The sequence below is a fragment of the Alligator sinensis genome, unplaced genomic scaffold (genome assembly GCF_000455745.1).
Source record: "Alligator sinensis unplaced genomic scaffold, ASM45574v1 scaffold879_1, whole genome shotgun sequence".
Taxonomy (NCBI): domain Eukaryota; kingdom Metazoa; phylum Chordata; order Crocodylia; family Alligatoridae; genus Alligator; species Alligator sinensis.
The window spans coordinates 1,448,834-1,463,586 of NW_005842250.1; the positions used below are offsets into that span (position 1 = coordinate 1,448,834).

The 14,753-nt window shown below is 48.5% G+C and overlaps 1 protein-coding gene across 3 annotated transcripts in view; it reads right to left on the bottom strand.

Moving 5' to 3' along the window:
• BCORL1 (BCL6 corepressor like 1) overlaps positions 1 to 14,742 on the bottom strand; it is a 47,102-nt gene extending 32,360 nt beyond the window's left edge. For 2 of the 3 annotated variants that reach the window (XM_025208762.1, XM_006027539.3), the window contains exons 1-5: positions 13,927 to 14,742; positions 8,343 to 8,481; positions 3,474 to 3,564; positions 635 to 3,211; positions 49 to 214 (exon numbers count right to left, since the gene is read on the bottom strand). In XM_025208762.1, the coding sequence (XP_025064547.1) occupies positions 49 to 214; positions 635 to 3,211; positions 3,474 to 3,564; positions 8,343 to 8,428 (2,920 nt within the window). In that variant the 5' untranslated portion in view covers positions 8,429 to 8,481; positions 13,927 to 14,742. The remainder of the gene's footprint in view (positions 1 to 48; positions 215 to 634; positions 3,212 to 3,473; positions 3,565 to 8,342; positions 8,482 to 13,926) is intronic. The other variant, XM_025208763.1, reaches the window with a different exon arrangement.
• Between the last annotated feature and the right edge of the window lie 11 nt (positions 14,743 to 14,753).

Sequence of the window (14,753 nt, forward strand, 5' to 3'; positions counted from 1 at the left end):
ACAGGCAATGCTACAGCATGGAGAACAGTTTGAAGTCTGTAATAGTACCTTCCTCGTTGTTGTCCCCATGATGGCCTGGTGATGGAACCCCTGTTTTTGCTGGCCTCCTGCGTTTGCGCTTCACCCTGAGGCTGTTGTGCTCTTTCACTGATGCCAGGCCTACCCGGCTTTCTCGTTTGCTGCTGTCATGCAGGTCATCATGATGCTTTCGCCACTGCAGCAAAGGACAGTTTCAGCCCAAGCTCAACACAACTCACTATGCCGAGGCAGTAGAAAAAGATTCCAGAAAACTGTTCCCCCCGCCCCAGCTCTGTGATTACCCTGCAGCTCACCTTTCCCATGGGCGAGATACGCAGCTCTGCTGATGCTCCTCAGGCCCTGCTACTCCAGTTAACCCCAGGCCACCCTTAAATACGCTGAAGGGAAAGCCAACCAGGTTTCTCAAATCTGTTCCTAAACGGTTATGACTCCCTCTTGCAGCTCCAGTGACAGACCCCTTTCTAAACCTAACTCTGTCTGTGGTCACCAGCATTATATTCTAGGAAGCTCTGAATCCCAATCCTGATCCCATCTACCTGCTATGACTCGCACCCTTTCTAGGCCTAATGACCCTCCTCAGGGATCCCTCACACACCTTGCGTCCATGCAAGTTTCGGCTCCCTGGCTTGCTTGGAGTCTCCTCTCCATCTTGGGCTCTGCATTTCAGTCTCTTGTGGGCCTCTTTGGCTGGCCCATCATGCTGCCGCTTGGACTTGCAATGTATGATGACCTCCTGTTTAATTTGGCCCATTCCTTTGAATTTGGCATCAGTGAAGCCCTTGGGAATGGCCCCAGGTTGCACACAAGCCACAGAAGTGAATGGCATGTCACATTCTGCTCGCTCCTTCTTGACCCTGCACAGGTCCACCTGGTGCATGCACTGTGGGGCCTCAGAGGCTGGTTGCTCCCAGGATGCCTCACAGTCCACATCCTTGTGCTGTCCCTCCACAGGTGTCACAGGCAGCTCATAGGATGCTCGCAGGCTCTGCTGATTGGCTATGGGCAGGTCATGTGACAAATAGGCAGCTAATACTTGACTTTTGGGTTTTGCATCTACCTGTTTGAGGCTACAACTCCCCTGGGGAACCTCAGTTTGTCCACTGCTTTCACTGCTGGATTCAGCCTTTGGTTCACCATACTCCTGGCTCCTTGAAGGGCTTTCTGGCCTCCCCTTTTCTCCCCTTGCATCCACAGCATTGGTTTGAGGAGATAGAGCTGTACCCATGGGAACTGGATTCAAAGGCTCCTCATAGAGCTTGGACAAGGCCCTGCAGTTCTTGCTCTTGGACTGGGCTTCCTGGTCTAGAGATGGAAGCCTGGGCAGCCCCTCAGGAGCCTTGGAGGCTGCTGTGCTGGATTCTGCAGGCTGCATGCTGGGAAATGTGGGAAGTTCACCAGCACTGGATGGTTTGGAGGGGCCACTCTGATTTGGGGGCAGCTGTCCAGGTGTAGAGATGCCAATTGAAAGCAGAGGGGTCTGGTGATAAGGAGACCACCCAACAGGCAGAAGCTGGGGACTAGTAGGTTTCCCATTTACTGGGCATCGGGGATAAACACTTCCCTGACCAGGATTCCAAGGAGACAGTTCCTTGGATTGGCACAATGATGCCCCTGGAGTGACTCTGCCATGAAGGAATCGCCTAGTTGGGTCCTGCTGTACCTCCAAACTAGCCTGGCTGGATTTCTTCCCACAGGGTGGCCCAGCATTTCGGGGCTCTCCCTGATCAATGATGGAAATGGGTTCCTGTTTAGGGAGATGCTGTGGGTCCCTGCTGAAGTTAACATTAGAGTCCTTGCTAAGCAGCAGAGATGCAGGTACTGGATTTGCCACCCCCACGTAGGTGCCTGGAATGGTGCTAATGAGTGTGGTGGAGTTTTTCACCCAGGAGCCCTGTTCCCCATTACGCAGGAACTCGGGGAAAATTACAAAGGGAGGGGTGGTGCCCAGACATGAAGTGACATTGCTGCCTGTGCTCTGGGCTGCTCGCTGGGACCTGGACAGGACTGTGGTGAGCAGTGCCTTGCTGCTGGTGTGCACAGGAGTAAGGATGGGCATGGGAGGTGTTTTGCGCTGACTTGGTGGAGGCAACTTCTGGCGGTTGGATTTAGAGGACAGATCAAGGGGCATCTCACTGCACTCTGGGGAAGAGATCATCTCACGCTCCAGCTGTGGTGGGGATTTCAATGGTGAAAGAGAAGTCGTAGCTCCTTGGGCAAGCTGCTCTGGAGCCCCTGGGGCCCTGGTGTGCAGAACAGTGCCTGATGGTGGGGCTGCACTTCCACATGATGCAGGCAGGGAAGGCTGGCTGGGAGGAAGGGAAGAGCCATCTGTGGCAGGGGAAGGGCCTTCAGCAGCAGGCTGAGTACCACTTCCAGCTGAAGGGGAAGAGCAGCTTAGCTGGTTTACCTCCACAGGCACCACTTTGGAGTCTGGAGCTAAGGGTCTGGCCACAGAAAAGGTATAGGGATACGAGTGCAGCTCTGGGGGTGCAATAATCCCCGGCAGGCAGCGCTCATGCAGGTATGAGGGCAGGACTGGAAGGGTGAGTGTGGAAGAGACCCCTAGGGTGGTTGGAAGCGTAGCCACACTAAGTGGCTGCCCACAGCTGGGGGGTGGGATGTATACAAGGGGCTGACTCGGTGTTAGAACTGCCCCAGGTTGAAAGGACAGGGGCATTTTTTGCATAGCAGGAGCCTGAGATGTGGGAAAACACACTCTATTCAGGGTGAAGGTGGCTGGGTTGGAGGCAGGAGTGCTGCAACTGGAAGCAACCAAAGATGGGGTCCCCACTGCAGATACTCCTGCCCCCTGTGCTCCAGCACTGAGTGTGCTCTTCTCTTTCTCGGCATGCTCACTGTCTGGAGCCTTTGGGCAGGCAGGAGACCCTTCAGCCTGTTTGTCAGAAGGGAGGCTTGTGGGTGTCGGGTTGATCCCACTGTTGTTCTCATCTGAAGCTGCTGAGATTGCAGGCTCCAACCCTCTGTCATCTTCCTGAGTTGCCAGAGGAAATGGCACAGCATCATCTTTCACCACATTCCCAATACACTCTGGGTTTGGTTTTGGATCAGGTGGCTGTTCTTCCAGCTTAGGCCCCAGCTTCTCCTCCACACTGCCATCTGCATCCAGCCCCTGGGCATTGCTGCCACTACTGCTGACTGCTGTGAGCTCCACCTGCAAAGAGAAAGGGACTCCCTGAAAGATGAGCCAGCATTCCCAAGAGAAATTACCTGTTCCTCCTCCTCCCTGGGTCTCCAACAGACAGGGAGAAGCCTGGAGGGAAGGGGAGCAGCAAAATAGCTCTTTCTAGATTAAAGGGCTGCTTCCATACCCTGTCTATTCACCCGAAAAGGGATTCTCCCTGGGACCTGGGCAGACTACTTGGCATGGCCCTTTCATTGAAAAAATCCACCTCTTCAGCATACAAGGGGCTCACCTTGGAAAGGCTGCTGCCAACGCAAAACTCCTGAGACCCCAAGTGCTGGGAGCTGCTCGTGTTAGACTCCTCATCAGAAAGCGGGGCTCTCCTATTGCAGAGACAAGACAAAGGAGGTACAATGAAACCCAGAGGCATTCTTGTAGCACTGCTCACCCTTGTACTACAAACTTACAGGACAGCTGCTGGGTTTCCAAAGAGACCTGCCTGCCACAGGGGAATAGGAGTTCTTCATGAGAGCCAGATCCTGTGCCTCTTCATGCCACCTACCCCATCACATTCCAGAACTGGCAGACATGACCCATGAAAGACCGACACAAGCAAACAAATCCTGGAGAACCAGCCACTCCCTGCCTGTCAGAACAAAGGTGCCAAGCCAAGCAGATTGCACTGCCCTCAGATACAGAGTTAAAGAAAGCCAGGGTTTGGGAAGCAACAGCAAGGCAGTGCCATCCTCCTAAGAAATAGATAGAAAACTATTGTCTATAACAAGGGTTGGCAACATTTTTGGGCAGTGCCAAAAACACCTAGAACCTTGACTTGTAAGATGCTGGTGTGGCAGAGGAGGACAGCGGGGAAGCCGCATGGGACCTGATCCTTTTTGTGGCAGTGCAGCCTCAGCCTCTTCCCCAAGGCATGAGTGCCAAACAAAATGCCTTCATATGCCACACTCTGGCATGCATTCCGGGGTTTGCCTACCCCAGTCTAGAAGTTCTATGGCTCCTGAGGGGTTACAGCAGTCAAAACAGCAAGACGGGGGTGGGAAGAGGCTATCAATAGCTATGATCCAAAGCTCCTGGAGACCCTGAAGACTCAACTTGCCCACCAAGCAGTCCCACCCAACCCCAATCCTGTCAGACAGTCCCATGCAACTCTCTTCTTCCCACATCTCCCATTCCCCCAACTCCATTTCTCCATACAGCCCCCACTGCACTCCATTCCAAATCTGGAGGGAGATTATCAGATACAAGAGCTACAGTCCTCCTGCCAAGACCAACACCAGAACCAGGACTTGTTTTCCATGGGTTGGCAGAAAAATTGAGAAATGGCACAGTTCTTAACATGTTTGGTGTCCTGAGGGATGAGGCCATGCACCTAGGGACACAAAATCCTAACCTCCTGCCACCCCGGCCTTTGTAGGTTGACTATATGGAAACCCCATACTGCTGCCCACTCTCTTGCCCACTCTAACGAGGCCCTTGAAGAGACAAAGTTGCTAAAACTGCATGTCAGAGTGCTGATCTTCAAGTCTGGACACCCCAATAAGGTGAGGCTACACTGTTGGCCAATTGTTCCTGATCACATGTCCTTGGGATCATAACTCTATAACCAGTACCTCCTGCACTTGCATGAACCTCATGCATCCTATGCTGGTACTTCCCCTTTCACATGTCTGTGCCCTCATGATGCAAAGGAAAGAACAGCCCCTCTCACAGCTTCCTCCCTGCCATTTCTATCAGACATCCATCTTACTGTCATCCTTTACAAATGTAATTTAACATGGATTTCTTAAACCTGGGCTCCCCATGTTATTCAGGCTGCAAAAGGCTTAAGAGGATTGATATTAATAAGGGGAGATCAAGTTTCTGCTATAGGCTGCAGCATGATCCTGATGACAGCTGAGAGGTTACGAGATGAGGGGGACTAAAGGCCAAGAGACTGGCCCTTAGAATTAATGTCCAAGATGAACTTTTTGTAATTTGTACCTCCTCCCCCCACTCCTCTCCGTGTGGCTCAGATGCAGCATCTGGTTTCCATTCAGATCCCTTCTGCTTGCCCAGTTTGTCAGCCAGTGTGGCTGAAACAAGAGGAAGGAACTCAGTAGCATAACTAGTGGTGGGCAACTTGAGCAGGAGCCCTGGGTACTGAGTTAAAGGGGGGCACCAGCAACAGGTGTTGATACAGTACTTTCAGGGGAGGAAAGCAGCACTCATGGAAGGGGAAGGGGAGGGGGAGAGTATGTGCCACTAAATTGAGCACTGACACCTCCCAGTGGCAGTGGGATTCAGGAGCATTGGGTATTGGTGACAGCTGTAGAGCATGTTACGACCCCCCAATCAACTGCTGGCCATGCTGACACCTCTCATTATAGCAGTGGCATCTCCCACAGGTTAGTGGGGTGTACACCTAGGACACAAATCTTATCAATTATATCTCCAAAGGAACTTGCCCAAGGTTATTCAGGGTATCAGTGGCTCAGCAAGAATTTGTAGCCAGGGCAGGTATTTTTTTCAGCCAAGTGTGTGGGCTCCTTACAGAAAGCATCTGTGGTGCTACTGCCACAGAGCTGGTCAAGAATGAGGCACAGAACATTAGGTCTAAGCTGGCTCACCAGCAACTTTCATGGTGGAGCTGGGCCTTTGAAAGCATGCAAAAGACATGGGCAGTGTTGGTGCCTCTTGTACCCTCTAAGTATGCAGTGGGATATTGACTACAACAAGCTGGAACACTCCTGTACTGAAAAAAGCAGAGTCCTGTCCTTCCCACACTGAGGTGCCTAAAAGAACTGGAATACTTATTGCTCCTTAACCCTCCACCCGCCACTGGCAAGCAAGATCTCTGCTAACCCACAGCACGTGACCTGAACTGACCAAGGCGCTGGAGAGCTGGGTGGATGCAGTGAAAGGGCACCAGCTGAACAGGCTTTCTCTGTAACAACCTGCAGCATGGCCGGTGCATGCAGAGCTGAACTTTGGCTCCACCTCCTGCTCCAGTGCCTGAGCAAGCCCCTCCATAGGCAAAGGCAGGGATGTGGCAGAGGCAGCAGGTGGAGCCAGAGTGCAGCTCCAAGCTCCGCAACAGCGCAGGCGGCTCTAGCACTCAAACCTGAGGGAGCTGGCCAGCAGAACCAAGCACCTCCAGCCTGCCTGAGGGGCACCATGGCAAGCATCTACCTACCCATGTTCTCTGCTGCCTATATGCGGGTGAGGGAACCACCCATTCCATTCAGATTACCCCAGTGCAGTGAGCCCCTGCCCTGGAGAGAGAAGACTCCCACTCCCCAGGACAGCACCTGTCTAACAAGTCTCCTGGGGCCAGTCATACCAAGCATGTAGGCTGGAGATCCACAGACAGACTGCAGGCTGGTGAAGCTGTGGTTGCCCCTCAGCTTCTGTGACAGCCTCAAGATAGGGCTTCTGAACCCTTTCTCACTTTTCTGCTTGTTCCAAGGAGAGAAGGTCTTGTCTCTGCAGTGGTCTTAAGAGCTAAACTATCAGCTCTCTTCTTCATACAACTAGGGATTATGCAAACAACCTTCTGTTTGTCATACTTCTGGGCACATAGGATGGGATTAGAGCAACCAGGGGCAGAAGAGGACCAGTGTCAACCCTAAAAGATCCCCAGATCCTGTTCATCCCTGGAAGCAACAGAGTGAACTACACCCAGTGTGCTCTGCTGGTATTTCTTAGCCTTGCTCTAGAGAGACTACACTGAGACTAAGCTGTTTAGTTACAACCAACTGCTTAGTCTGTCTTGCTCAAATGTTATGTTTGGTCTATTCAATATTTTGTTAAGGCACCTAGAGCAGGGGTCAGCAACCCATAGTTTATGGGCCAGATCTGGCCCATGGAACCATTGGATCCAGCCCACAAAGCTCAGGCTTCAGTGACATTTGGCAGCGGGGGGCTTTGCCTATGCTCCACTGCAGTTAGGCAGCAGGGAGAAGCTGTGGTGACAGGAACAGCAGCAGCTGGGTCATTCCAGCCCACAGCCAGAAAACATTGCTCTAGGACAGCCATCAGCACTTAATGAGCTCAGCTGCCCAAAGTGTATTACAACTTAGATCCAGCATTGCATGGCCTTTATCACAGTGCAACTAAGATGGAAGGCCAGCTCCTAACAGGACTACAGAGGACCATGCTTCAGCTCGGAGCTTCTCTTTTTCCAGATTGTCTGAACCTTTCTCTACTCCCTGCTCATGTTCCATCTTACAAGCTGAAATCTCCCCTACTCCACTGTTCTCTCTTCTTGCTGTTTGAAAAGTTATCCTGATGCCCAAGATGCTAACATCCCAAATACAGGACAGTCACACAACACACTTTTCAGTCCAGATAATGAGGATTTTCCAACCCTAAATCATCCACCAGAGCTGAACAAGCTATACTGTACTCTAAAGCTGGGGAAGACAAACAACGGCAAGCATAGTTTATAAAATCTAAAACCGTGGGAACAAATAGGGATGCAGAAACCATCAAAGCGATGACATGAGACAGTTCAGGACTCTTACAAAAACAGGTCCTGACTGGTCCTGTCTCACAGTGGCTAATAATCCCTAATTCCCAAGCCTAGTACACTTTAGGCAAATTCCCCCAACCAAACCTCTAACCTGCACCACCAAAGCCTAGCCACTGAAAGCCTCTCTCAGTACCCAGGCCCATACAAGCCACCTAGCCTTCTTCCCACTTCTCAACCTGTCAGGTTCAACAGCAGTTGGCTAAGACCATATATGTGATGAACAAAGAAGGGAACAATGACACAGAAGGGGGCAGTCATGTTTAGGCAATGTCACTTCTTGTGTGACTCCGCCACAAAGAGTGCTCTGGTGCCATATAGGCAATAATTCTTGTTAGAGGGTTGAAACCTCCCAGTACAGTTAATCTGCAAGCACTGAACTCTCTCCTTTGGGCCTGGGTCACAGGCACTGTGAGACTCAGCCACCTAATGTATTTATTCGCTGCCCATTTGCTCCTCAGCAACTTGGTTCTGAAACAGATCATACAACTCAGCTCTGTAAATGGCACTGCATTGGCTTCACACAGAATTAATAAATAGAGCTCCCTGGGCTCTCTCCTCTAACCTTTCCTGCTCCTTAATTCAGGCTCCCTGCCTGCAGGATCCTTTCCCTGGTAAGCCACCCACGCACCTCACCTCTCCTCGTTGAGGCCACACATGCGAATCCGCTCAGCACTGGTCCAGTTGTGCACCCCACTGTAGAGAGGTGCTGTAGAGATCATGACAGCTGTTTGTCACCAGTCAGGACCTGCTGGGTCTTGTGGGGCCACTCCACCTACAAAGCCAAAATAAAGAGTCAGAAACCCTCCCAGAATGCTTCATTCAGTTGCATTCCTTGCAGTTATCCAAGAAATCTATACATCTGAGGAACAGTGGAGAGACTTCACCTGTAAGCAGGGCACATAGAAATGAAGAGCCTGGGGATGAAGTTTCCTCCTTATCTGCTACTCGCAGATTAATTTTCATGCTGCTGGTATACAACCCTAGAGATGCTACAAGTCTATCTGGAAGAGGTTTGAGGAATGTAGTCACAGGCTAGGGACAGTACACTCTGCCTATACCCAAACTAGACTCTAAGTAAAACCCATTCAGTCTGTAGTAGGATTTGGGCTATCCCACAAGAGCTCTGTGCCCTGACTGTCCTTCTTGCTCCTCCCCCACTCACTGAAGACCTTCCAGACAAAGGAGGCAGGCAGAAGACAAACTTTACTCAAGACAATGGACTTCTTATGAGATTGAATGATTTTATATTATCAACCAGCCTCCACCATCTTAGGAGGCAATGGAACACAGAGGAAGGAGACACCAGGTAACTGAGCTAAACGCAGGACCTCTGCATAAGAAGTGGTACTTGCAGTCCCAGGATGAAGGATGGAAAGTAGGGATCCTGACTGAGGCACTGGGTGGAAAGCTAAACATCTATAGAGAGTCTTTAAACAAAGTTCTGCCACCTAGTGCATTAGGTGTTTTCACACCTGATACACAGACATAGTTTAAGTTTCTGGGGTGTTCATGGGGCTCCTACAGGAAAAGATGAAGGACCACATGTGTGAGGACTTTGAGAAGTACAGTGACCTGGCAGAGGGAACACAGCTGCAGATGAGGTAAGTGCTTAAATATTCAAACACCTTTAACAGCAGAACCTATTCAAAAGTTAAACAAAATACCTATAAACTGCAAGGGAAGAAGTGTAAGCAGTTAAACAGATAACTGGGATGAACATACGATGTCTTGCACCCAGAGATGCATAATGCACCCAGAGAGAATACGAGGTGGCTTAGGGCGGGAAGGGGAGGAGTTATATGGTGCTTGGAGAGAAATGTGTAAGAACATAAAGGAAATAGGGGAACAGTCTGCAGGGATTTCACCATCCTGGATGAAACTGAAAGAGGAGAGGAAAGCCTCTGCCTGTGAGTGCACAACAGCAGGACAGATGTTCAGGAGAGCTTCATGAGGATCTTGTCTTGGACTAGGGAAACAGCTAAACAGAACAGAAGTTCAGGCAGAAAGTGAGATAAGAAACTTAAGGCAAGCACAGATGAGGCACATTGTGGCTTGAAATTAAAGATGCCAAGAGACAAGGCTGATAACAACATTTCACAAGCAGTTACAAACACCACATTTTTCAGGGCCAACAGAGGCAACACAGCCTCTAGAAAGGCAGTCCCCAATCTGTGGTACGTGTACCACCAGTGGTACATAGACAACCTGTCAGTTGTACACATTAACAGATTTATTATAATTACTTTATACGACAAAAATTTGCTGGTGGTACTTAAGGTTGTATCGTTTTAAATTGGTGGTGTGCAATCTGTCAGAGTTTGGGAACCGCTGCTCTAGAAGATAGTTAGGAGGACGTAGTGACAGAGAGAAACTACTGAATTAATTTTTGGTCTCTAGTCCCTGAAGAGGACGAAGGAGATATGCCAAAGACAGACATATCCCAGGGAAAAAAGAAAAAACAAGAAGGGAAATTAGAATCCCAACCAAGAGATGGGATCAAGAAATTCAAGTGTAAAAAGACAAAACACCTAGCTCAAGTGGGCTCAAACCCAGCTCCATAAGAAGCAGGAAAAGAAAGTGGACTGGAAACAAAAGGTGCCAGGTGCAGAAGTCTGAGAAATGCAGGGGAAAATAACCCCCTTAGATGTAGAGAGCTAGAAAATGTCATCAGGGTGTCCTGACAGACAAAGCAATAGTTAATTGTGTTAGTTCAATCAAGCCAGGTCAATACCCAGTCTACACAAGAAAGCTAAACATTTAAACACACGTAACTCAACTAATCCAAATGAATTAATAGATACAATAATGTTAGTTTGGGAGTTATTTACCCTCTTTCAGCTTAAACAGATTCCCAATCAATTTGAACAAAGCCCAAATAAACTTGGTTTAAACTGAAATCAGAGCATCCACATAACTTTTTCCACAGGGTAACTTAAAGTGTGTCATTACATTCATGCAACTTTGTAAGTGTGAACAAGCCACAAAACATGTTGCTGACCTGCTAACCCAGCCCAGCAGAAAACAGTTTTTTAAAGTAAAAAACTATACCAGAAGTAGCAAGTAGAGTTAAAAACTAGGTTTCTCTGTAGGCTTCAACTTAACCTGTGTTGCAACTTCAACTGTTTTAGTTTTGCTAAGATTTTAACTCATGTTAGCTCACACATTTTGTCTCTGAAGCATGTTCTGACTGAATTTCCTTTCAACCATTTGTCTAAGCAAAAATGCAGTTACACCAAGACCTGATCTACTTGCAGTTGTTTCACTGATTTAACCATGTCAGTTAAGGACAAGATTTTCTAACAACATAGTTAAATCTGGGCAAAACAATCCCTGGAGTGGATGCAGCTACAATGATATAGAAATTCCATTTACCAATTTAACACATTCCCATTCCTATGGAGATATTCCACCAAAGCATAAATACCTTTATAGTGGGGTATTTGCATCTGCATTAGTGGGCTGTACTTTAGTGATCCTGATATAGTTTGTACACACTTTACCAGTTATAGTTATACTGGTAAATACATTCCGGGTACCAACAAGGCCTCTGAGTTTAGAAGCATTCTCTCCCCACTGCTATAGCACTAACAGGAACATGGGTACAGGCCAGTTGCCAGCATCTTACCACTCTCAGCTAAACCTTATTCCAGTCAACTATCAGGTATCAAGATACTAAAAACATTGACAGACTATATACACTAGTAGTCCCACCACTGCTAGCACCAATGGAGCTGCACCACTAGCACAAATTCCACCCCTGGAATTTTTCTAGCCCTGATTATCAGTGGCTAGTGATGCAGATGTCCTGTGTCGGGCCTAGTAGTGCACACAGTCCCCTGGAGCCTTATCTGCAATGTTGCAGCACACTCTAGGTTTTAAAAAAGGGTAAGCTTCACCAGTGTAAATAGTGGCCTGTCTGTACTAGGCATTGAACTGCTGCATGTATGCTGGTGGCTGTAACTGGGGCAAATTCCCAGCATTATGCAAAGCTAAGGCCAATGGTGTTATCCGCAAGGCCTGCTTCAGACCATTCCTCTGCTAATATTATTTGGCAAAGCAGACAGAAAAATGCATTCAGCTGGGCTCTAGGTTCTTTAAGAACACCATAAACCTTGTCTGTCTGCTCTCCCTCCTCTTCCTCCTGTGATGGGCTCTCAGCTTCTTTCTCTGAAGTGGAACACACTAGCAGCATGTCTTGACAAAAGGACACTGAGAATTCCCAACCTTGGAATTTTTCCCTGTGTGCCCTCCTCTGTAGCAACTACTACAGAGGATGAGCACATGGCGACTTTCAAAAGGTGCTGTACAAAACTTAGCCAGAGGCACTGTGAAACGCCTAACATGGGCTGCACTTTGACCCTGGAATGCACTTACAGTAGATATCTTTGCAACACTCAGTCTCAGATCTGAACAAAATGTGACATACATTAAGAGAGAGTCGCAACATCTGAGACCCATACATATATTTTTTTTAATTCCATTTGTTCTGAGCACATCAACAACCACTTGGTAGTACACATGGCACAGAACTTCTGCTGGAGAATCTAACTGAAAGTGACAGAACAAAAGTGAAACTAACTTCACTGACTTCTCAGTGAAACTTACAGAAATGCCAAAAGGAAACAAACTGCATCACTTAATCATCACATTTATTGTTAGTGTTCCTTTCAATTTAGTAATCTTTGATGCTATTGGTAGCACAAGCAAATAATAAAATTTGTTTACAGCATGGCATCTTCGAGAGTCCATTTGAAATGTGGTAGCCCGCTCAATGATAAATCCAAAGAGCCTTGAGAAACGTCCCATATGCATTTCACACAAACCATTTTAACTAACCCATTTGCACTGGGAGAAGGACAATCCTACTGCAGGCATTATACATGGCCCATGAATCCAGCTAGGAAAATGGTTTACAGAAGTGAATGCAAACTGTGTTTTTCTCTTGTGATCACAATACTTCCCTTGAAGAGTTTAGAACTGTAACACTGACAAATGTTTTACCTGTCTAAAACCAAATGGAGTCTTGAATAAGCCAGATCATATCTAGTACTAACTTCAATAGGACCTGCTCATGCTAAATTTGGCTGTTAGACTGGATCACAATCTAGCCCTAACCATGGGCCTTCAACTTTACTAACTAATGTTCCAACCCAGACACCACAGCTACTGCTGTGCTGAGCTAGCCTTTGCCTGTATGTATTCACTTGTACCAGGTCAGAGACACAGTAACACTATAAGTAGCAGCAAATGGCTAGTATAATGCACTGAAAAAGTCATCCCCACTTTAAGCCTGGAAAGTTTCCTAAAAATTTAGCATAGTTTAAAAAGCAAGTCCCCAATATTGGCTAATGCTGCATCTAGTCACTCAGTCTCTCATGGCAAAAAGTCCACCCCTACAGAAGCTTTCTATAACAAATTCATAAAGTGGACTGGAATAAAAGCTGGGAAACCTTTACAAAATTTGACATCCAGAAAAAAAATACAAAATTTATCATTTTATTTAAATGTTTCCTAACTATTAGGCATGACACTAAATCAAAACATGTACCACCCAACCCCATTTCAGCCCCAGTTTTTCAAATTCCTCCATTTAATTATTTGTTAAAGGTTTGGTCTATTAGATTCAGTTTTCTACTATCTCCTTGGTCTGCTATTTACAGAGTTAATTCACATGGTGACAAAAACACTGACTCTAGGTCTATACTAGTCCTCACGTTGTTGATGCCCTTGTTAAACTGAACTGATGGAAGTAATGTGAGAAATGGTAAGAAAAAAGGCTAACATGCAAACAGCCCAAAGTCTCAAAGCTGCACAGGTAAATAAGCCCCTTCATCCACGCAGTCTCACCAACTTCAGTGACACTGCACATGGGCAGCACTCTACCTTGCAAAAAATCAAGAGCTAGTGCTCCCTTGACCCAGTTCCATCCACCATAAAAAAACAAGATATTTTAATCCATTTGCCTGGGATCAGCTGTAAACTTTCCAAGTTTAACTAAAGGAAGGCTTCACTTTCCTACCCAGTGAGGCTGTTCAAAGACTCCTCCCACTGAATCCAAATATGCCCTTCATCTTTAACACGTCAAGAACAAGTCTGCAGCAGTCCCCTACCCTCAAATACAACTGATCCTTAGAAAGCAAAATTGGTCAAGGGTGACAGCCACTCTCTGGCACCCACAATATATTTTGTACGTGAATGCAGTAGTTGAGGCCTGTACCTGTCTCTGCAACAAGCTGCCTGCAAGATCATTTTGACCCAGAGGGAAGAAGTCTCTCTTGTGGAGTGCCAGCATGGTGCAGATCATAGGTGGCCAGACTAGGAGGGGACGGAAAGCCATGAGGTTCCATTCCCTATTCTGCAACTGACCTGCTACATGACCTTGGGCAAGTCACGTCCCTCTCGGCCTGTTTCCCCTTCACCTGTTATCTGCGAGGTCTAGTTATCCTGTCAGGCCGCTGGAGCAGGGGTGGCCTGTTAGGCTTAGTCTCTACTTAAAAAGTTCTGCTGGCACAAGCTGGTTGGTTAGGAGTGAAGGGGATGGGGCGAAATCACACCCTCAGCCACTACAGCCATGTGGGCAAGAGCTCCAGCATGGACACAGTTCCCCTAGCAGAAAAGTCCTGTGCGGGGAGAGGGAACGTGACCCCTGGGCTCAAGATCTCCAGTGCAGGCAAGCCCGGACCCTAATTAGGCGTGGTGCCCAGCCCCATCCGGAGGGAGGCTGCCACAACAAGGCCAGTAAGGAAGCAGGAGATTCTGGCCCACAGCTGTGCTCTGAGAAGCTGGTCCCCAACCCCTCCTCAGAGCTTTGCCTGGATCCTCTTCAGCTGAGAGGTGCAGGCTCCGGGACCCAAGGGTGCTGTCCCCCTCAGCAGCCGCCCCAGGTGAAAGGGAGGGGACAGGCAGCTCTCCCCGCTCCGCCGCCTGGCGTCCCCGCCCCAGCCCCGGCGGGCGTCGCGTCCAGCGCCAAACTCTGCCCGAGTGAGGGGCGCCTTGGCAACAAGCCAGGGAGCGGAGCACGGCGCCTCGCCAGCAGAACATGAA